Genomic DNA, 20822 nt, shown 5'->3' with positions numbered 1-20822 from the left:
TCTTCAGGGAGCAGACGGGCTACTGGTCGACGCCATGGCGTCAGAATGCCATCTTCCCATCAGCCATTTGCAGCCGAGGAGCTGCTGTTGGCCCAACCGTAGCCTGGGTTCCAGACTGTCATCGACTCAATGCTCTAGGACGGGATCGTATCTAAGCGGGCGAATGGTCGGCTGCATTTGGAGAAGTGTGCCACTTCCTTGGCCGCGCTAGACGTAGCGCCAGATGATCTTCCTGGTAGCTGGGAGGGTTGTTTCTTTTTTCAGTTGATCGTGCATTCAGTACCCCTCCTTTTCAAGCATGAACATACACGTCCCCAAGGTGCATGAGCTGATTGAACCCGCTGGGCCGCCTGACCTCCTGGATAGGTGGCTGTGAAATATTGCCGGTGTGTTTGTTTAGTCTATTCTCCGAGTGCCAAGTCGATCTCATTCAAAGAAAAACAATCGATCAGATCTAGCCAAGCCAGTGCTTATCCCAAGCCACAGCTTACCACGCCAGCGTTCCTTCTAAAAAGGCATAGGCAGTTTCGGAACATACATCTCCTCAAGATACTTCACCTCCTCCTCGCTCAACTTCACCTCCAAAGCCCCAAGCGCCTGGTCAATCCTCTCTCGCGTCTCCAGCCCGCAGATCGGCATGCACCCCTTCGAAATCAGCCACGCCTGCGCGACCTGAGCCATCGCGACCCCCTTCTTCGCCGCGAGCTCCTCCACCCGCCCGACAATCGCCTTGTCGGCGCTGTTCTCGACGCCGCGGAAGAGCATCTGGAGGAACGGATCCTTCTGCTCTCTCGGGTCGGAGCGGTCGGTCCACGGGTGCGCGAGGACGCCGGCGGCGAGGGGCGACCACGGGAAGAGGCCGACGCTGGCGGCGTTGCAGTACGGGTTCATCTCGCGCTCCTCCTCGCGGTATAGGAGGTTGTAGAGGCCCTGCATTGAGATGAACTGGTGCCAACCGTTCTGCTTCGCGACGTTCTGGAGCATCTGGAACTCCCAGGCTGCCATCTGTACATCTGCTAGTCAGCAATTGTCACAATGGGTGATGGGATATTGTCCAGGTGGGTAAAGATGTGAAGACTGACCGAACTAGCACCAATGTACCGCACCTTCCCGCTCTCCACGACATCATTCAGCGCCTTCATGATCTCCTCTGGCGGCACATCCCGATCCATGCGATGGATCTGCAGCACGTCGATATACGTCCCCAGCCTCTCGACGCTGCGGTCCACAGCATCAAGAATATGCTTCCGTGACAGCCCGACCTGGTTGACGCGCGGGCCGTCGTTGCTGGTCAGGTTGGCCGGGTCAATGGGGCCCCGCGCGTCGTCGACGAACTGGAAGCACTTGGACATGACGACGAGCTTCGAGCGCGGGATGTTGTACTCCCGGATGGCGGCGCCGACGATCTCCTCAGAGCGGCCGTTCGAGTAGGTGTCGGCGACGTCCCAGGTGTTGATGCCCCGGTCGAAGGCGTACTTGAGGATGGGGAGGGCTTCGGCCTGGTCGAGGAGCCATGGTTGCCAGTTCTTGTCGCCGAAGCTCATGCAGCCGACGATGATCTGGGAGACCTTGAGGCCGGACTTGCCCACGCTGAACGGAGGCGACCCGTTAGTGAATTTCTCACGGTTGAGAAGGTGGAATTACTCACCGGACGTATTTCATCGATGGTTCCGTCATGGTGAGGTTATGAGTGTAGTCTTGGGGTTTGTTTGCAAGGAAGATGAGAATACTTTGAGAGGTGACTGTGTGCAAGACGAAGCTCGAGGATAGATGGGTTCATCCGGCGCCTCATATTTACACATGGGCTGTGCAAACTCATTCAGGTCTCCGTGGTCGTTGACTCGGTCTCGGTACGAAACTTGACGGCATCTAGACATTCCACCCAGACGCCGTGAGCACTGATCGATGCCCGGGACCAGCTCCAGGTCTGGTCCACAAAATAATCCAAGTGCATTAGCGCCGTCCCGCCGCCTCCGGCCCCGCATCTGGAGATAAGGAAGGTTGCTGACATCCCGGGACATGGGTGTCCCGTCTGTAGGACGAGTTATATCCTACGACAACCTTGAGAGGTCATGAAACTTACTCGCCGCAGCTTGGCCGGCTTGTTACTACGGCTCGGCCTTGAATAAGTTAAGGATATCAAAGACTGCATTTGCGGTTGCATTGTTCGCTCGCTCGGGATATTCACCTTCAGCCTATGAAAACTCATACGTCATACTTCATAAATGATCCTTCTTTCCCCTCGTCTAGATCTCCAGTAATTAGTCGCCTCCAGCATCTCAGGGCACCCCCGCGTCAAGAACCCCCATTTGCGAAAGAAGGCCTCATTGGCTTCCCACGCCATACAATCCCATGACTGACCCCAGACGATGAGCGACGGCCTGCCAGCCAAGTCCTCGTCCTTCACCTCGAGGATGTCAGCACAAAGCTGATCGTCGTCCACCAACCCAGACGCCGTCGCAAGCAGCACGTTGTCTCGGAAGACGGGGAACGGGAAGAGGTCGATCCAGGGGTGGTGAAGTATTCTCCTCTGGAGGTCCGTCGGACGAAGGCTCTCGCGCCCGGGTGTCGTCAAATCAAAGTTCTCTAGCTCCAGAGGTCCGCTCAGGTTATATGGAGAAATGAAGTCATCGCGGCAGAGGCCTTGTGGGGGAAACCCCATGGCGGCGGCGTTGTGGGCTAGGGCAGCGAGGACGCGTAGGCGGATGAGGACGTGCAGTGCCGACGGCCGCGGCGCGTGGAGCCAGTAGCCCTCGTATACTTCTTTGACGCGTCTTTGGGCTATAGAAAGCCTCTGGGGACATCTGATAAGAGCACACCCGCCGATTAGGGTTGGTAGGATGCTGTCTTCGCCCGGAGCTGCCAGCGACAGGTGCTGGTCATCGCGGTCTACAGTGGGTTGTTTCCTTCTTCTACCTGCTTTGGAGTAAGGACTGTGAAGATAAACATGCTTTGGAATTCACTGACGGTAAGCACGCTGGTTGAGCTTGTTTTGCAGCTTCTTCCTCCGGTTCTGGTCGGAGATGCCAGTCCAGACGTCGGCTGGTTCCCATACATCGCATAGCATGATGACAAGGGTTTCGGTATTCAACGTCTTTGGTGGCGGAATTGTTATGTAATTCTGCGAAATAAAATCTCAAAGTCCATACCGAAATCTGTTGACATCGTTCCAGAATGAAGAGAGAAGGAAACGACCTCCTCCCGCGAACGCTGAAGAGGGTTAGGAGGGGCCGGGCAGGAGTGGGGCCTGCTGACCGGCGTTTTCGGGGATACTGCAGTAGGTCCACCCGGGCAAAAATGCTACACCGCAGCCATCCAACGATTTGAAGACTTCTCCCAAGTGTCAAAAGGGAGAATACAGCTTAAGGAAGCGTCCTTCACACTCAAAATCAAAAGGTTTGGACGAACAGGGAATCGAACCCTGGACCACTCACATGCTAAGCGAGTATTATACCACTAAACCATTCGCCCAAAGGATGATTTCGCCCGGACTTGAACCGGAGACCTTCAGTGTGTTAGACTGACGTGATAACCAACTACACCACGAAACCAGTGATTGTTGGAGATCGAGGCGGAAAAGAGAAATATGAAGGTCGGGCGGTGTTGTGGGTGGGTAGGGCAGGGCATGGCGGGGCTGGATGGATGGCTTCATTTCGTGGTTGCATGCGTCGGCGAGAAGTGCATGCGGGGCAAGCCATTAGGGTGAATGGGGACAGAAGAAAAAAAGCCAGTGTAGCCAGTGTTCTAAATTCGCTATGGTAAATAAGGTCTCTTTAACTAGGCTTAGGTGAAAGGTATATCCCAGTTTCTCCAACGTTCCAACAGCCATAATAGGATTGGCACCGAGGACCGAGATGAAGAAGATTCTTCGGGCCTCCGAAATGCTGGTGGTGTGGGGCCTTGTTCGGGTCCGGCGCAGGTGCCGGGGTTGCCGTGTGCGGCTTTGAGCTGTGTTGGGCAAGTATTCGGCGGGTTCTCGCCGGCCATAAGCATTGTCAGCTTTACAGGAGTTAAGCGAGTGCGAAGAGTTGTAGTTACCAATGACAGACAGGTAAGAATCAAACCCGCAAAAACATTATGAGTGTGGCTGTGACGGGATTGACAGGCAACAAGCTTAAAGTGCCACAGCATTAGCTGAGTCGAGTATGCAGAGCGTGGTCGCCTCGGCTTGGCATTCGGGGCAGCGCATGTCGACAGTGAGATCTCAAGGTCCACTGCCACACTTTGTTACGCATCGTATGCTTAACTCAGCTGGGAGTTAGGTTGACTGTCTTTTTGTCCGGTTCGTGATGTAAGTGATTTCGTTCGAACGGAGGTTCATCTCAAACTTGGGATGACAGGGGAAAAGACTTTGGGGAGGCATTCCTCTTGGGTACCAAACCCTGTCGCCCAGTCTGAATGTACTGTCGCGTTTTCTGTTCCCTTTCAGCTAAACTATTCATCGTATCTCCAACAAGAACTCGAGTTTTCATGCTGCCTCCTACTCTTCTCGATCAGTTCAACCGTCACCGCAGCCATTGCCAGCTAGTGGGACTTCAGCGCCTAAAGTAGGACTCAATAGCATCACAACGCACGCAATCTTACGGGACTTTCTCTCACCTACTGAGCCAAGACTAAGTACCACAACAGCCACGCAGATCTCGTCAGCAGGGCTGAGGTGTAGGATTCAATCTGCTGGCGGACTGGTCCCGCGCGGCGGTCTCATTGGACGAGATACACGCTCTCGCACCCGACCCCCCGGCCTTCGCACTCGCTTAATCCAATTCTGTGGGGCCCAAGCTGCCTCCGGGCGCCGAACGATCAAGGGGTCCACGACCGATCTGCCCTCCGAGTGGCAGTGATGGGAGGTCTCCCGTCCAGGTAATCGGGTTTTAACAAACTTAAAAGAGTTATCGCCAGAATTTCATGATGAAAGAGTCACGACTGATTGACAATATTCAATACCAACACACGTAGAAACAACATCCTCGATCGCCTAGAGATACATAGACGGACGGCTCTTCACTTACACCAAAGTCCCACACAATGGCCGAGCGCGCCTTCCGCTTCCGTGACGGCGTCGCAATCGCTCAGATTGCCGTCTTCTCCGTCTTCCTCGTCTTTGGTATCCTCTTCAAACTCCAAAGGAGAATGGGCTGGTTCGGCATCTCCTTCATCTCGACAATTCGCATCGTCGGCGCCGGCTGCATGCTCGGCACCATGTTCAATGACTCAAGGGGCCTCTGGGCGACCATTTTTGTCTGCGAATCTTTGGGACTTGTGCTTCTTACGTTTGTGTTGCTGGATCTCTTAAAGAGAGTGTAAGTTGCCCGTCCATCTTTGATTGATACGACCTTCGCATGCTAACTTGATGCTTCTTCCAGAAACCATTTCGTACAGGTCCTCACGCCGTGGCACTTTCGCATACCGGAGCTCATCTGCTGGGCCGGCCTCGCTATATCCATCGCCGACTACGTTGTCGCCAGCAAGAAGACGGAGAACGCCATGGCGCCTGGGTCGTTGACCAAGGCTGGAGTAGGCCTCTTTGCCGCGCTCTACTTCTGGGGTGTCCTCCTTTACGTCTGGCTAGCGCAGAAGTGGAAACTGGTTCCCGAAGGCGAGAAGAGGTCCATGATCGGCTTCGGCGCATCTTTCCCCTTCATGGTCGTTCGCATCGCGTATACGATCTCGTACGTTAGCACCGGAGACGACAAGTTCAGCGCGGTGAAGGGGAATACGGCGACGTATCTTGGCATGACTGTTCTGATGGAGTTTGCGATTCTTGGCGTTGTGGTCTGGACTATTGTGGGTCTGGAAAGGCTACATGTGCACGAGAATGTTGGGCAGGGCGAGGATAAAGGAGCCAGCATGGATGAGTTGGTTAGGCCGAGGTCAAGAAGTCAAGAAGAAGGGTTAAACACGGCGTGTGGAGAACGGAGGGTATAGACGTTCATAATTGTGGCGATGTGTTTTGATGGCATTTAGATCAGATACCCAAAGAGTTGCAACCTTTTGCTTCTTCTATTCTTCGGAGCTCTGTGTTGTCAAAGAGACACTGTCCAGTCTCTACAGTGACCACCTCGTGCTGTTGTTCCCTTGTTCGGTGGTGATTGGGCGTCATCGGGCAAGGGCGTGTCCTAGGGTTCGTCAGCACTCACTCCAACAGCATATATACTGAACAATTTGGACACCAACCGATGAGAGAAAAGGCTATCCAGATGCTCGTCTGGAGCGGAAGCTTGGGCGGACACCATCTAGGTAAACATCAGCTCACATGCCCTAGACTCAGTTGCATGCTTAAATGGTGTGAACCGAGTACTCACAATGACCCAGGAAGCTTCAGGAAAGAGCATCAGTATACCCAAGGTGTTGCATACGCGGCACCAAAAAGCCCAACTCCAATAAATCCCCTACGCCGTCTGTCGTCCACACGTCTATCTCTTCTCCAATATAAGGGTATAGCGAATAAGGCGGTGCCAAAAAGGAAGGCAGGCGCGATTGCCATAAGCCATACATTGACCTTCATGTGTTTCTTGATGATTGAATTGGGAAAGCGTTCCCAAGTAACTCCTACGAACACAGCAGAGATGAGGTGGAGTATAATCTCTGCCACGACCGTACTCCGGTAAGAGTCAAAGTAGACATATTCCCTCTCCAAGGGATCGGATGCGTTCTCCGTTTCGGTGGTCTGACTCTCAGATGAACTTCCGTTATGAGCATCATTAGCAGCCGTGAGCACAGCGCCAGAGGGTTCTGTGCCCTGCTCCTTCGCCTTCCCTTTATCAACTGGCTTGTATCTGGACCAGTCGCTAGTTCGTATAGTGACAAAGACCCGGAAGAGAGCCACAAGGACCATATTCATACGCGGACGAGAAGTATACAATGCAAATATGATTGGAAAAGACAAATGCTTGTATCCCTCGGTATGGACCACGACGAGACTTGCGAAAAGATTCCCGAGAAACGTCATCGAGAAGCCCACCAACCATGAATACCACACGGAGCTGCAACATCGTGAGTTTTTGTCAGGGAGTTTCCCGAAGAATCCGCATGTAATCTTCTTGAGGATTGGTCTGCAGCAGATGATTACCGCGATAACTCCAGACACGACATCCGAGATAACGAAGGAGTTGATGGTTTCGCCCATAGATGGGCATTGAGACACGCTGTTATTGCTGCTCGGGGCGATGATCCACTCCACCGGAATAGGAGGAAGCTCTTCTGGATCAGATGTCCCATCGCGTATGGCACCATATAAGGCGGTATTTCCAAGAAGCAATCATGTGGTATAGCGGGGCTCGAACTGACCTGCTGGTTTGGCGTTTGAAGGGAGCCCGTTGCCAGCTCCCTTCGAGGTGTTTTTGTTTCCTTTGGGATTACTGGGACCGGCCCTGGTAAATAAAGAAGTAACGCCCATGACCGAAGACGATGAGAGGAAGAGCTGGTGAATTATCTTGATGGTTGAAACCAGAGACCCAGACCACATCACGTTCCACGGGGCCTAGATCCTTATAACATCTAGCCATCACAGCCTGATCTCTTGGTCAGGTATAGGTTGTGCCTTGTCATACAAGTTCGGTTATCATTGGCCATGTTTCTTGCCGAAGCTTCGTGTCTGGTCAAACGGTCTCAGCCGAGTACAGACACTCCATGAAGTGGTTTGCGCAGTTGAGGCTCGGCAAGCCCAGCCACGCCCTTCATTCACTTGGCGGCAAGTTGACCTTCTGTTACTCTTTTTGACATAGCAAAGACTCCCTTGGAGTTGTTTCACCCAACCGTTCTTTTCGCGTGATTTCAAGCTGCTGTCGTTCGACTTTTAAGTCATTTCTTGTTCGGTGCGCAAGCCTCCATGAATGCCATGCAGTGGGTGCTCTGCTATGGAGGCTGATCTGATGCTCTCGCAATATCATTCAATCTCCCCAATGTGGATTGAATGAAGAAGCATCATGACAAATTTTATCACATCTTCAAATTAGAGAGCAGCGTGTGAGAAACCCGAGTCTCGAGCCCATTGCTGAGGGTGTCGACGGCAAGTGTACGGATGCCCGACCTTGTTGTCCATCTGACATGGTACGCGACACCCAATGTCGAGCAAAGAAATACGACGGCATTCATCCTCGCTGGGAGACCAATTGATGAATGAGAATCCTTTGTTTGGATGGTGACACAGAGCTGTATTGACAGCATGAGCTTGTCGCTGTCAAAGCGAAGTCGTCGTCAGTTCAACCCACTAAATCCAGGAACTTCGGGCAAGTGCGACCCATGCAGTCAAGCACCTTCCCGTCAAGTGTACCTTAGGGTACCCCGTCCACTGTAGCTTCCGCAGCTAGGGGTCTCCACCACACCTCGTCAGTGGAAGGTACCCCGACTTTTCAGCCTCGCGTCCAACTTCAATTCCGCACCTCGAACGGCGCCTCGTCGCAACCTCACCACCCGTCGAAGCACCCCAAACAAGCGACGCGATGGCGGCCCAAGACGCGCCAAAGCTCCTGTGGAATCCCGACAACGTCAAAGACGTAGCCGAGTCCGTCGGCATCCCGAACCTCAACGACGAAGCTCTGCGCTGCCTCACCCAGGATGTCGAGTACCGAATCGGCCAGGTCCTCGTCGAGGCCCTGCGCTTCATGCGCGCTGCTCGCCGCACCACTCTGACCGTCAACGACATCAGTACCGCCCTCAAAGTTCTTAACATCGAACCTTTGTACGGATACGACTCGACGCGTCCGCTGCGCTTCGGTGAAGCTAGCCTCGGCCCCGGTCAACCGCTGTTCTACATCGAGGACGAGGAGGTCGATTTCGAGAAGCTCATCAACGCGCCCCTGCCCAAGGTGCCGCGCGACATGAGCTTCACAGGTGCGCCTTCCTCTTTGTATATGTGCCTGCTCCAGCTAACTCTGTAATTACAGCCCACTGGCTCGCAATCGAAGGCGTACAACCATCCATCCCCCAGAACCCGACGACAGCCGAATCCCGATCCCAAGAACTCGTCCCCAAGGGCCCCGGTGCTAACCCCGCCCTGGCCGCACTTGCCGGCAACGACTCTATCTCTTTCCGACCCGCCGTCAAGCACGTTGTTTCTAAGGAACTCATCCTCTATTTCGAAAAGGTCCAGAACGCCATCCTCGACGACAACCCAGACGAGGAAGTTGGGCGTCTCCGCCAGGCCGCTCTTGCCTCCGTCCGCGACGACCCCGGTCTACACCAACTTATCCCCTACTTTATCAACTTCGTCGCGAACCAAGTCACCCACCGCCTCGACGATGTCTTCATCCTCCGCCAATCCATGGAGCTGACGCTGGCCCTCATCCAAAACAAAAAGCTCTTCCTCGATCCCTACGCCAACTCTATTGCCGCCCCCGTGTTGACCTGCATCCTCAGCCGCAAGATCGGCGCCGAGGACGGCTCTGATGCGGTGAAGGAGCAGTACAAGCTACGCGAGTTCTCAGCGTCGCTGCTCGGCGAGATTGCGCGGAAGTACTCGGCCTCCAACAACCTCCTCAGACCCAAGCTCGTGCGCACGTGTCTGAAGTTCTTCATGGATCCGGATAAGCCCCCCGCTGCGCACTTCGGCGCCATCTCTGGTGTCGCGTCGGCTGGCGGTCCTGAGGCGGTGCGGGTACTTGTGCTTAAGTGTCTGAGAGCGTACCACGACAACATCCTTCAGCCGTTGAAGGAGAAGGGCGAGGGGATCGACTTTGAGATGCTGGTCGGTGGCATTCTGAAAGCAATCAGCACCATGGCCGAGAGCGACAAGATCCCTCTCAACGGGGTGAACGGCAGCGTCGACAACTACGCCAACGAGCTCAACGAATTTATCGGCCCCATTCTCGGCGCTCGTGTGCTCAGCTCAGGGAACTCGAGGGTGATTCGACAGATTTTGGATGCCCGAAACATCGAATAGGATCGATATGTGGTGTACGGTCAACCGATGACCCCGAGATCAATGTGAGGGTACATTCGAGTGATTAAATATCTGGGAGGCGCATCGGCGTTTGGGCTGGACATGGTAAAACAGGATTAGGAGGCATACCACTTTAGTTTGCGACCTGATGTAGATAATTGATCACGGGTCTCTAAACGTCTGTCCTGCCAGTCTCACCCTCCGAACTTCGGAGTTGATCGCGTGCCACCAATACTTGCATGTTTTGTGAACGGGAACAATGGATTAACTTGTTTGATACTCAAGGGAACTCATTTTACAGCTTCCAGTCTGTACAATCCCCCCGCCTTAAGCAGCGGGGGAAGGGCCTTGCGCCAGACAATCTTCCAGCAGAGTGCCATCCGATCAAAACTCCAATCGCCGTCTCCCACCATCAACACACACATACACTTTCCGCTCTCCCGCGTCTCTCTCCTCGTCCCCAATTACCACTCATCACCCACCATCCTCAAACCCCAAACCCAACTTCTCCCCCTTTACCACGCAAAAGCCAGACCGAGCGCCGACACAAGCGACGTGGACCAGATAACCCAGCCCCACTTGTTGATCTCAGGCTTGGCGAAGCCGAGCGCGAAGTCGTACGTCAGGTGGCGGATGCCGTTGAAGAAGTGGAAGGTGAAGGGCCAGGCGACGAGGAACTTGAGGCCGGCCTTGAGGGCGACGGGCGCGGCGGCGGCGGCGGAGACGAGGGAGGCGACCTCGACGTGCCAGCCGAGCAGCGGCGCGACGAGGTAGGTGCCGAAGTAGACGTAGAAGGCGGCGGAGAGGCCGCCGCCGGTGATGCGCGTCCAGATGGAGGCGCCGAACCACGTCTGCTCCATCTTGTAGATTGTCAGGTGCGGGGAGATGGGGCGGTGCAGGCGCTGCTTGGCGAGGATCTCGTTGCCGTCCGCGACGGAGACCTTGGCGGTTGCGACGGGGCTGTTTGGGGCAGGAGGGTTAGCATCGTGGTTCGTGGGGTGGTCACATGTGTTGGAGGTTTGAAGGTTCCAGGCTCTGGGTGTGAGGGAATAGTTTCGAGGGATTGTCGACGGGGGGAGTAGTTTGCGTACCGGATCTGCGTCGTGGACATGCTGGAGGCGACGACGGCCTTGGGGATCTGGGAGTTGAAGAAGACGGAGGGCTTTCCTGCCGCTGTAATGCCAATCGCCATCGTCAGCGTTTCCCGTTCCTCTGGAGTTATCCCCCAAGGGACTTGAATGATGTAAACGCACCTCGGCGCAGGGCCGATACGCCCACCCGCTGCGCAATCATGTTGGCTGAATGTACTCGAGTCGTTTCGTTGCTCTTAAGATCGAAGTTCGGGTCGCGGTCGCGGGTGGTTCGTTTCGCGGGGGATTGGAGCGGCTCGGGCGTGGGTGAGGTTGCAAAAAAGTGTTGATGTCAAGCTTTCCGAGACACACCCAAGGATTCAATGGCAGCAGCCAGGCGCTCCAGTGGAACCCGACCAGACACGGGAATCCCCTCGGCTTTTCGGCTGCGATCGACCAATCAGCGCAGACTACTTCCTAAGCTGCAGTGCCCACGTGATCCCTGGCCATCGGAAGGTTGCTCAAGGTTGGGTGGACCTCATCTTAGCTAAGCACGCATCGATGCACAGACCACCCGAAAAATTCTGGCTGTGCCTCAAAACGCCGGCGAGCTGGAGGAGTTCTTTTCCCTTTCTTCTTCTCTTTCTTTCCTCAGATAGATAATGGCCGCCCGCCGCAGTACACCTAATGGCGATGGCTCTTCCCTTGGGAGGAGTTCGGAGCTGATGAAAGACGCTGCTGGTAAGCCTTTGGGCTATGGGGGGACCAGAGAGTAATTCTGGGAATGGATCCTTTCGTTGATCTCGGTTCTGGTTGAATCCCGTCTGGAAACCGTTTCATTTATGGGTATCTACATACTTTCGCCTGATGACCATGTTGTGATCCGTTCCATGTCGTAGACGAGCCGCCGGCAGTATGCAGGCCTCGTCAATGACCACTGCTAGCGCTCGCGAGTGCCTCCTGCTGATTTTGCCCACGAACGGGAATATTAGCATAGCGCACGGAAGGCGCTAGCTCAAATGCGCCCGAACGACGGTGAAAGGGTTCACAGACGAGGCGTATAAAATCACTCGCATCTGGAATGCCTGTCTACCCGTAGACCAACCCAATGAGCTCTTCTCGTTGTGTGTAGTTCTTCGCGACATCCGAAATACCATGTCCGAATGTACCGACCCGTGGGCCAGGAAAATGATTTATCCAAGACCACCGAGTCTCCGGCGCGAAGTTGCAGCTATCACCGCCTGTCTCGTATTCCGGGCCGGATAAACGGGAAAGAGCACTGCCGGTGGTGGTCCTGTCGCAAGCATGGCTTCCGGACATCTCTGGAGAACGAGTCGCTCGCAATAAACATCGACTTCGTAAATGGCGGCTGATGTCTTCGAGACTATTCGTTGACATCGCAAGAACCATCGGCTTCATTGTGATGGGCACTTAACACCGGAGGCGGATCTGTATAAATACCTGTCACCCCCGCGCAGCTCGAACCCAGACCTGTGCCGTCACGCCGAGGCCATCACAACCGACGGAAACACAGCTCCCAGAGAATCACTTCACCAGACATGACCATAAATATCCTTCCCATCGCTCGGGGGGTCAAGTTGTGCACGCCAGATAGTAAAGCTTGATGAAAAACTTCTCATGGGCCGTTCGAGCGAAGACTTGAGATGCTAGGCGGAACCTTGAACAAAGTCCAGCTCAGTCACCATACTTTGGGCAGATATGTACCTGGCTTGATCTATTCCGTAACTGCAATATGCAAAGGACGAAAACCATGGCGGACGACGCCAGTCCTTATTCGCACCAGTAGCATCATCGACACGACTAAGGCCGGGGTGAAGGAGGCGGTCGAAGAAGCAGATGCCTCTTGCGTCCATCCACACAGACACAAACCTTGCTATACACGCACGCATCGCTGACATTGCCTTGGTTTATGAGTTCTGTATACACCAGATGCGCACCTCTTATATAGCCTCGTGCGCTGGCCGAAGCCAGGGCAGGCAGGCACCTAGGAATCACCAAGACGACGAGTAGGGGGGCGTACGGCAGAACTACAAATGATCTGAGATCTGACTGAAGACGAGATTCTCTTGCTCTTCAAATCTGTTGCTCCATCCGAGAGTGTTTGACCAAATCTACACAGATGATGTAGCGTTCGCAAGCACAGCACGCAAAATCAAGCCCCACATTGCAGGCGACGGCATCAGCGGCATCAGGATGTGTGTGGTCGGAATAAGTAGAAGACGCCGACGACCATCGGCGCCGGAAACCACTACCTACCATCGCCATAGGGAAGAAACAACTTCGGCTGTCGAACGCACACAGACAGGAATTCTAGCCTGATGCCTCGCACATAAAACAAGATGCTATTCACCAACCTGTCTCATTTTGTCTGCAAAAAGAAGCTCTCTGCGCAGTACCGGTCCAGCCCTTTTATGCTCATCACAGCAGCGCGATACATGCAACCTAGAAGTCTCGCCATATTGAACATCTAATGGCATGATCGGCTTCATTCTAGGTGATAATAAATAACCTTCCAATCCCCCAAGGCAGTTTCAGTTGCCAAAAAATGGGGTGACACGAAGAATATGCGACTTGAGACATGCGACTTCGCGGGCAAGGTGGTTTTGGGAGGCGCCTGTGTACCACTATCAGGCCGCCATCGCTTCTCCCAGACATCACCAGCGCACCCACGGCCCCTCCTGTTTCTGACGGAATAAACAAAAGACGCTGGCAAGTTCGGACAGAGAAGAGAAAGGAACACACATCCAGTTGGTCGCCACTTCAATTGAAGAAACACTCTTCTTGAATTCCCAACGTGTCTCATCCCATGCTCCTAACCCCTCATTACTTTCTGAATTTGTCGTTGCGCATCGAGACTGAAATTCTTGTCGTCTTAGAACTTCTAAAACTTTGCTTCAAATCCTTCATTATATACCATCAGCGCCCAAAAAGCTGTTGCAGCTTCATTCTTCGTCCAATCTCACCGAGGAAGAAACTCAAGAAAATTGCAAAAAGAAATGCTGGATGCCAATCGCTGACGGGAATTGAGCCCGACGTGGGGGTCGAACCCACAACCTTGAGATTAAGAGTCTCACGCTCTACCGATTGAGCTAGCCGGGCGACTGAACCCAGCTGGTTTGCTGAGGGGGGAGCTCAATTGTTGTCTTAGCTAGCCTTGCACATACCGGCCCAGCTTCGTCCGTCAACTTCTTCGTCCTTTTCGCGATCCAGTCAGTCACCCAGCATTTCACTGTCAGTTCTCACGCGTTCTGTTGTTTGTTTTTGTTTCTTCGCTTTGTACCCCAAGGGCTGTCTCTTCTTCGCTCGTTCGCCCATTTGCAAGCCTTGCACAAACGCATCTGCCAGAGTTCAGCCGAGGGCAGCCAAGTCAATTTAGTGGCTCTTCACCGTCACAAAAATATTGAACATCATCCTGTCAAGCATAAACTGAGGAATAAAATGTCAACTCTCGAAACCACCAAGTCGAGGTCCCATTATAACGCATTACTTTTCCATGTCGGAACTTTTCTGACCACGCAAAGAACGACTAAAGCTCGCCAACTAACTGATGCATCTTGCATCTCAAACGCCTCTTAATCTAATGCAAAGTGGTATGCCGTACCCTTGGGACTCCTGATCATACAGATTTTCTCCGCCTAGAATAAAAACTCCCAAATAACAAATGCCACCCGACGCCAATGCAGTCCGGTGCGTCACCAACGAAATACCGGGCGGTAGCACTCAGAGAAGGGGTATTGCACCCGCGAAGGAGGCGGGGGAGGAGCAACGCGCAAATCCTAATCGCCGTCGAGCAAGGCGTCCATGCCATTTCGCTCGCTCTCAAGGCTTTCGGCTGTGATCGGTCCGTCAAAGGAATCCTTCTTCTCATCGTCTTGGTTCGTCAAATCGTCAAACATCCTGTTGACCGCCACCTCGTCCTCTCGTGACCGAGGGGCATCCTCCCTGCCGTTCAACATGCCAACGTCGCCCTTGAACACGTCGGGGCCGAACATTTCCACGGCCCGCTTGCGACCAACCTCGGTGCGGCGCAGGATCTCGAGAGCCTTACTCTTCCCAGCCTCGGTGTGCAAGTTAAGACCATCTTCCTGGCCTTGGAGCAGGCGCTCTTCAAGGGACATTGATGCATTGTCGACAACAAGCTGAGGGCCGCGGCCACCAAAGAGACCGGGGTGAAGTGTCGGACCGCTGTCAATATCCATGGGGTCGTCTTTGCTGCCAATGGATTGACGGTGTGCGCTGCCGTGAGAAGTGCCAGGAGGCGTGGCTGAGGAGTGCTCCGACTTGCGATTATACGACTGATGGAGGCCGGGAATGACGGTTGCGCCAGAGGCAGAAGCGGCCGCAGCGGCTGCCGCTGCCGCAGCAGCAGCCTCGGCGTTTTGAGCCTTGCGCTTCAGGCTGGCGGCCTTGGCCTTCATATTCTCCGGAAGGTCTTCAGGGTCGTCCACGCCGTATTGGGCCAGGAGTTTCTGCAGCTTCGTAGGACGAGGCTTTCGGGTGCTCTTGGACACTTCCAGAACGGGGGGTGGGTTTGGCGCGACCGGACACCACTTGTGCAGCTCCTGCCTGAAGAAGTTGGTCTCATAGGCGAGGAGGATCTCGGCACCCTCAATCTTGCGCAAGTAGAATCGCTGGGTGTCCGCTTCCGACTCGGTTGACACAACAGGGTTGCAGTACCCAGCAATGTGGTTCCGGAAGTCCTGGGCGTTGTCGATGATCTTCTGCAAAACTTCCTCTTCCTCGGGCTGGAAGGGCAGGCTTGAAATCTTATCGGACCAACCGAGCAACTCCTCCAGCTTGGGGCGCGCAGCGTCTCTCGGAATCTTGACTCGCCAGTCGCAGATTGGGCAGGTGTACTTGTCTTCATCCTTGACCTTGCCGCGGGCAATCTTGAGACACTTGCCGTGGTACCTGAACGTTTTAGCAATGAACAAAAATGTCACAGACGGGATTCTCACCATTCATGGCAAAGCTCACACTCGATCATCATGCCAGCTTCGATCTTTCGGCAGATGCAAAAGACCTCGCGGAATCGAGGATCTTCCCACCGGTGAACCTTGCCGTCCGGGCTGGCTTCTCTCGAGGCAGGTTCCGCGGGCATACGGGGCTTATCATTGACAATGTCGAAGCAGTCTTGGTTGCGCTCGAGGACGTAATCCATGTGACTCTTGAGAATGTGAAGGGGCGCATTGGTTTTGCCGAACAACTTCTTGCCCTCTCTCATCCAGTCCTCGTGGCGCTTCTGCTCGCGTTCGAGGTCAAGCGTGCCATTGGGCTTCGAGTTAAGTTCATCCAACTTGCGCATAATCTCTGCGACTTCCGCGTACTTGGGACGATTGCGGATGTCCGGGTCACGCGATCGGTTAGTCAAGTCGACGATCTGCTTGTGGGCCTCTCTCTGCTTGTAGAGGATTTGGTCAACGGCAGCCAAGGTCTCGGATGAGACAGGCAGGTAAAGTTGCTGAACCTGCATCGACAAGGCCTCCAGCTGAGGATAATGAACAACCTCAGCGTTGATCAGCTCCCTTGCCTTTTTCTCCCACTGTTGTCCCGCGTTCATTTGGTCGATGTAGTACGCCAAGTGGTCATTGTACGGCGGGATTTCCAGGACCTTGCCCTCTTCGATAAGCTCGCGGACTTCGTTCAGGTTCAAGGTAGAGCCTCTGTTGTTCCTAGCCTTTTCGTTCCACTTGAGCTGCTCCAGCACGCGGGAGAGGCTGTCGATCTCGGGCATATCCACGTTGAAAGTCTTGCCTTCCTCAAGTAGATCTTCGATGTTTGCGACGTTTGCGCTGTGGATCTGTTCCAGTTCTTTAGCTGCGTTCTTCTGGAAGGCCTCGATGGCCTCAGCCCGCTCCCTCAGCTGGGTAATCTCAGGACAGTCGAATCCTATTTGCTCTGCCTCGCTGAGCAACCGATACACGTTGGAAACATTTCGCGCGTCTTTTTCTTTCTGGTCCAGCGAGTTCTTCCGGTTGATGATGGACTTTTCGCTCTTGCGCCTGTTTTGCTGCTTCCGGACTATGTAGTTGGTGGCCTCGTCCACCCAATCATTGCATCGTTCGACGAATTCCCGAAGCAAAGGGAGTGAGGGCAGTTCATGGGGTATTTTCTCACCCTCGTGTAAAAGAGTCCGCAGAGTCTTGAGAGGAGGGGTTGCCTCCTCTTCCAGAAGTGCATTGTACTTCTCTTCCCATGCCTCCGGCGTGCGGGCCTTCTCCAAAACCCTTTCATAGGCGTATTCGATGTCCTCTTCAGTCTGCCTGAGAATGAGGGCATGTCTCTCGCCGTTGAAGCGTTGCGGCTCGGTCATCTCGCAGCATGGTTGGTAACCCGCGTGCGTAAGGCAAAGGATCTTGCCGGATTTCAGACACTTGAATCGGGAAAAGTAGGAGAAGGCCTTGCAGTAAGAGCACTGGTACTCCTCCTCGGGTACGTCTTCGTCGTTGATCTCAATCTTCAACGGGCAAGTGTCTTCACCCTTGCCATCGACAAGGGCACAGTTGTGATGCTGGGCCTCCAGATGTTTCGCGTTGAACTCGGACCGGGTCGCTACCTCACGCTTCTTGATTCGTTCTAGTGCTGGTGCGAGCCATTTCGCAGTCTGGATGTTGAGGCCGCCGTTAGTCGTGCCCTCAGCCGCAGTCCACAATAGCTCATCATGCGAGAAGCAGGGCTGTCTGCGAAACACCTGAAGCCTCTCGACGCCAGCAAGACCAAAAGGCTCCCAATCGCAAGGAGCGAAGTTGACCGCCTCGTTAAAGTTAAAGCCATGGTTGAAGCCAGCGTGGTATGCCTGAGGGAACGTGATGACGAACTGTCCAGCGCGCTGATCCACGGCGTACACTCGAACGCCAGCTTTCTTCAATTGCTCAGGAGTCAAGAGAGTGACCAGCTGGAAGAGAAGGTCGGGTTGGGTCTCGAAAAGCTCAGGCACAGCTTCACGCATTGCGGCCTCGAACTTCTCCGCATCTTCACCCGGGATACCGTACCATGTCTTGGTGGCGCCAAAGTGCTGGTAGTTGGCGGAGTAGGCGTAGTGGTCCTCGTTGTGCCAGCAGAAAGTAGAGAAGATCATGCCTACGTAAACCCATGGCACGGTCATGCCGGAGATGTCTGACTTGATATGCCTGAACAAACTCTCAGGGTGGAGGGGCAACAAGTTGAGATTCCACGGATCGGTCGAGTAGGGATTGTTGGGCTGCTTCTCGACGGTGGGAAAGCCAGAACCATGAGTAGTGCAGTGAATGTCGGCACCATACTCGACTTCGACGGTCTCCTCAATATCGGCAACGAGACGCCAGAATTCGGTCTCAACGTCCTCCTCGGTGACCGGACGGTGGCAGCTGAGGACAGGGTCGAACGGCATCTTCTTCTCGAAGTAACCCTGCTTGAAGTCTGCCGCCTTCTGCTGGAATTGCTTTAGGGAGTACAGACCCCCCTCTTCGAAACCGTACTGGCCGTCGCCAACCAGGCATCTGGGGCAGTTCCACTCGGACTCGGGCTTGTGCTTGAGAGGAGGATCGAGGCACGTGCCGTGGTAGGCGTGGTCGCACGATTCGCAAACAATCAGGGGACCTCCCTCTTCAGCCTTGCCGCATTGCTCGCATTTCTGCCGGTGGTCAGCGGTGCCTTGAAACAACAGTTGGGACGATTGATCGCAACTTACCTCGCCAGGGGCTGCTGCCTCATCTCGGGGAATCCTGGGAACCGATGGGCGGAACAGGGACATGTGAGATCCGGCCACTGTGGGAACGGTATCTGTAAGGAAATGTGTTAGCATAGAATACGCAGCCAATAAATTCTCAGTAGACGGTGGAAACCCCGGGGCAGTCTGCCGCAGTTGGGTTGATTCATCGTAGTACACGGCAAACCCCCTGCACGGCGCATGCAGCTATGGTAGCTGATTGCATTCGGAGCCAGCCGGGACGGCAGCACACGTTGGGCGACGCAGACGCTGACATGGGACGATTGCCGATCGGGGGTTGTGCAGAAATGAGGGGAAGCCACTCACCTTTCTTAAGTCTTTTGCTCCGCCTGCTCCCGCTATCCGCGTCGTCCTTGTCGGCGCTGTCGTCCTTCTTAGCGGAGTTGAGACTGTCGCAGGACTTCTGGCGCTTCAGGGCCGCAGGTCCAAGACTCGAAGGCCTGTACTCTGGGGTGTTCTTGGCGGAATTCAGCGGGCTGAAGGACTTTTGAGGCGTGCTTGTGGCATCATTCTGAGGCGTGGGGCGGTTGACACTTGTAAACCCTGAGTTCACAGCAGTGAAGCCGCCAGAGTTGATGGCTCTAAATCCCGAGGTTACAGGAGCCGGAGCTGGCGCGGGCGGCGCATCCGACATGGGAGTGTCCCGGTCAGCCTCCTTCTTGAGCCCGTTGATGCTCGCCTGAAGGGCGTCTGAGGCATGACGAGCGGGCGAGTCGGCGCGTGCACTTGAAGGTGTGTTCACGTTGGAACGCTTCATAGGGGTCACAGCAGGGCTGGGCGTGTACGGGCCGCCGTTTTCGAGCTCGAGCTGTTGGTGAACACCAGGCTTGGCGAGACGGAGATATTCCTCGTACGGGCAAAGCCACCTCTGGTATGAGTTCTTGAGAGAGGTGGAGAGAGAAGACATGATCTTGCCGCTGTAGCCCAGATCACGACCAATCTCAGCCCACTTCTTCAGCTTGCAAACCTTATCAAAGCCGCCGCGAGCCTCGACCGCCTTCTTGAGTCTGTACAGATCAAGAGGCTTCTTGTCGACATAGGGAAGACGGTGCAGATTGTTGCCCTGCTGTCTGTGGAACTTGGCGAGCGCGTCGAGGTACGAGATGTTCGCTCGAGTGCCTGCATCTGTCAGTGTCGCCTCGGAGGAGCGCAAGCGCGGCGACTCACTTCCTTCGACCGAGTTCAACTCCTGTTTCCTCGTTCTGAAGTGGAACCTCTGTGATTCTCGTCAGCACTGCCGTCTCGTGAAAACAGCGTCGTCTTGGGGCGGACAACGTAGCGCGCCCTCAATCGACGCCAGAGAATTGCCAACCCACCTCGGTGTCAATCGCGAACTCGGGGTTCCACGAGTCGGGAGGAATGATCTTGCATAGGCCGTAATTCTGGGCCTCAGGTGAGATCTTCTTGATGTACTCCATCGGGTCCTTCCACTCCTCCTCGGTCGGGCAGTATGTAGGCGCATCTTCGAGGCCGTGGGGGCGTGACTTCTTCTTGGTGGGCTCCTTGATCGCGGTCGCTTGGCCTCTTCGCTCGACCGAGGTCAGATCGAGGGGCGTACTTCGCATAGAACTCAGGGGGATCTGGGGGTTCGTCGGGTGGTAACCGTTGGAGTTGACCTGGGCGGCCTTGGATTTGGCAGAGGCGGTGGTGGCTCCGACGGCTGGCGAGGCTCTGGAGCTGGCATTTGCACTGCCGGTGCCGTTGGCAGCGGAGGTTGCTGCAGCAGACACCATGATGGTTGGATTGGGTGGCCAGAGGCCTGTTCAACAGGCGCAGAGGCGATCTGGTTGAATTTGGAGGACTCGAGGGATTTCGGTGGTGTCGCGGGTCAGAGGTACTCGGGTAGGCGGAGGGTGCCGGAGGTGATCATGCGAGCAAATGGAGAGGTGTGGGCTAGGGAGAGTGTCGCATTACAGATCCAGTAAGGAGGATGACTTTCGGACAAGACAGTCGGCAAAACCGGCGGATGCTGGATGTTGGAAGCCACAAGTCGATTGTATACCACAGAGGTGTATGAGGAAAGTATCGTGTCTGCAGAAAAGAGCGAGGCAAGTCAGATATTTGGCACAGGCGGAAAAGCTTAAAGAGCATGCAGCGCAGAACAGAGGTACCACCAGCAGATGGAGGATGCACCAGGCAATAT

At 54.7% G+C, this 20822-nt stretch overlaps 6 protein-coding genes across 6 annotated transcripts; 2 read left to right on the top strand and 4 right to left on the bottom strand.

Annotated features, from left to right (window-relative positions):
- Positions 1-507: 507 nt before the first annotated feature.
- Positions 508-3067, bottom strand: vrdA-0 (Versiconal hemiacetal acetate reductase; the record flags this gene model as incomplete). The annotated part of the gene is made up of 5 exons (XM_032031722.2): positions 508-1005; positions 1083-1590; positions 1649-1742; positions 2347-2916; positions 2968-3067. The coding sequence occupies 5 exons, from the start codon at positions 3065-3067 to the stop codon at positions 508-510; spliced, it is 1770 nt and encodes a 589-aa protein (XP_031888645.2).
- A 1958-nt stretch (positions 3068-5025) lies between these two features.
- On the top strand, positions 5026-5925 carry CGGC5_v002835 (uncharacterized protein; the record flags this gene model as incomplete). Its single annotated transcript, XM_032031720.1, has 2 exons — positions 5026-5300; positions 5364-5925. The coding sequence occupies 2 exons, from the start codon at positions 5026-5028 to the stop codon at positions 5923-5925; spliced, it is 837 nt and encodes a 278-aa protein (XP_031888647.1).
- A 171-nt stretch (positions 5926-6096) lies between these two features.
- CGGC5_v002834 (uncharacterized protein) lies at positions 6097-6835 on the bottom strand (the record flags this gene model as incomplete). The annotated part of the gene is made up of 4 exons (XM_066151041.1): positions 6097-6116; positions 6175-6233; positions 6303-6316; positions 6494-6835. 4 exons carry the CDS (start codon positions 6833-6835, stop codon positions 6097-6099), a joined length of 435 nt encoding a protein of 144 aa, XP_066009372.1.
- Positions 6836-8441: 1606 nt separating this feature from the next.
- On the top strand, positions 8442-9880 carry taf6 (Transcription initiation factor TFIID subunit 6; the record flags this gene model as incomplete). Its single annotated transcript, XM_032031719.1, has 2 exons — positions 8442-8832; positions 8886-9880. 2 exons carry the CDS (start codon positions 8442-8444, stop codon positions 9878-9880), a joined length of 1386 nt encoding a protein of 461 aa, XP_031888646.1.
- A 515-nt stretch (positions 9881-10395) lies between these two features.
- CGGC5_v002832 (Succinate dehydrogenase cytochrome B subunit) lies at positions 10396-11173 on the bottom strand (the record flags this gene model as incomplete). The annotated part of the gene is made up of 3 exons (XM_032031718.1): positions 10396-10840; positions 10972-11053; positions 11134-11173. 3 exons carry the CDS (start codon positions 11171-11173, stop codon positions 10396-10398), a joined length of 567 nt encoding a protein of 188 aa, XP_031888649.1.
- A 3574-nt stretch (positions 11174-14747) lies between these two features.
- Positions 14748-20412, bottom strand: lid2 (Lid2 complex component lid2; the record flags this gene model as incomplete). Its single annotated transcript, XM_032031717.1, has 6 exons — positions 14748-15882; positions 15930-18583; positions 18641-18732; positions 18986-19798; positions 19847-19895; positions 19996-20412. 6 exons carry the CDS (start codon positions 20410-20412, stop codon positions 14748-14750), a joined length of 5160 nt encoding a protein of 1719 aa, XP_031888648.1.
- Between the last annotated feature and the right edge of the window lie 410 nt (positions 20413-20822).

Source organism: Colletotrichum fructicola (genome assembly GCF_000319635.2).
Source record: "Colletotrichum fructicola Nara gc5 chromosome Unknown KSG_Nara_v1_contig02, whole genome shotgun sequence".
NCBI classification, from domain to species: Eukaryota; Fungi; Ascomycota; class Sordariomycetes; order Glomerellales; family Glomerellaceae; genus Colletotrichum; species Colletotrichum fructicola.
This window is presented reverse-complemented; position numbering and strand designations above follow the sequence as displayed.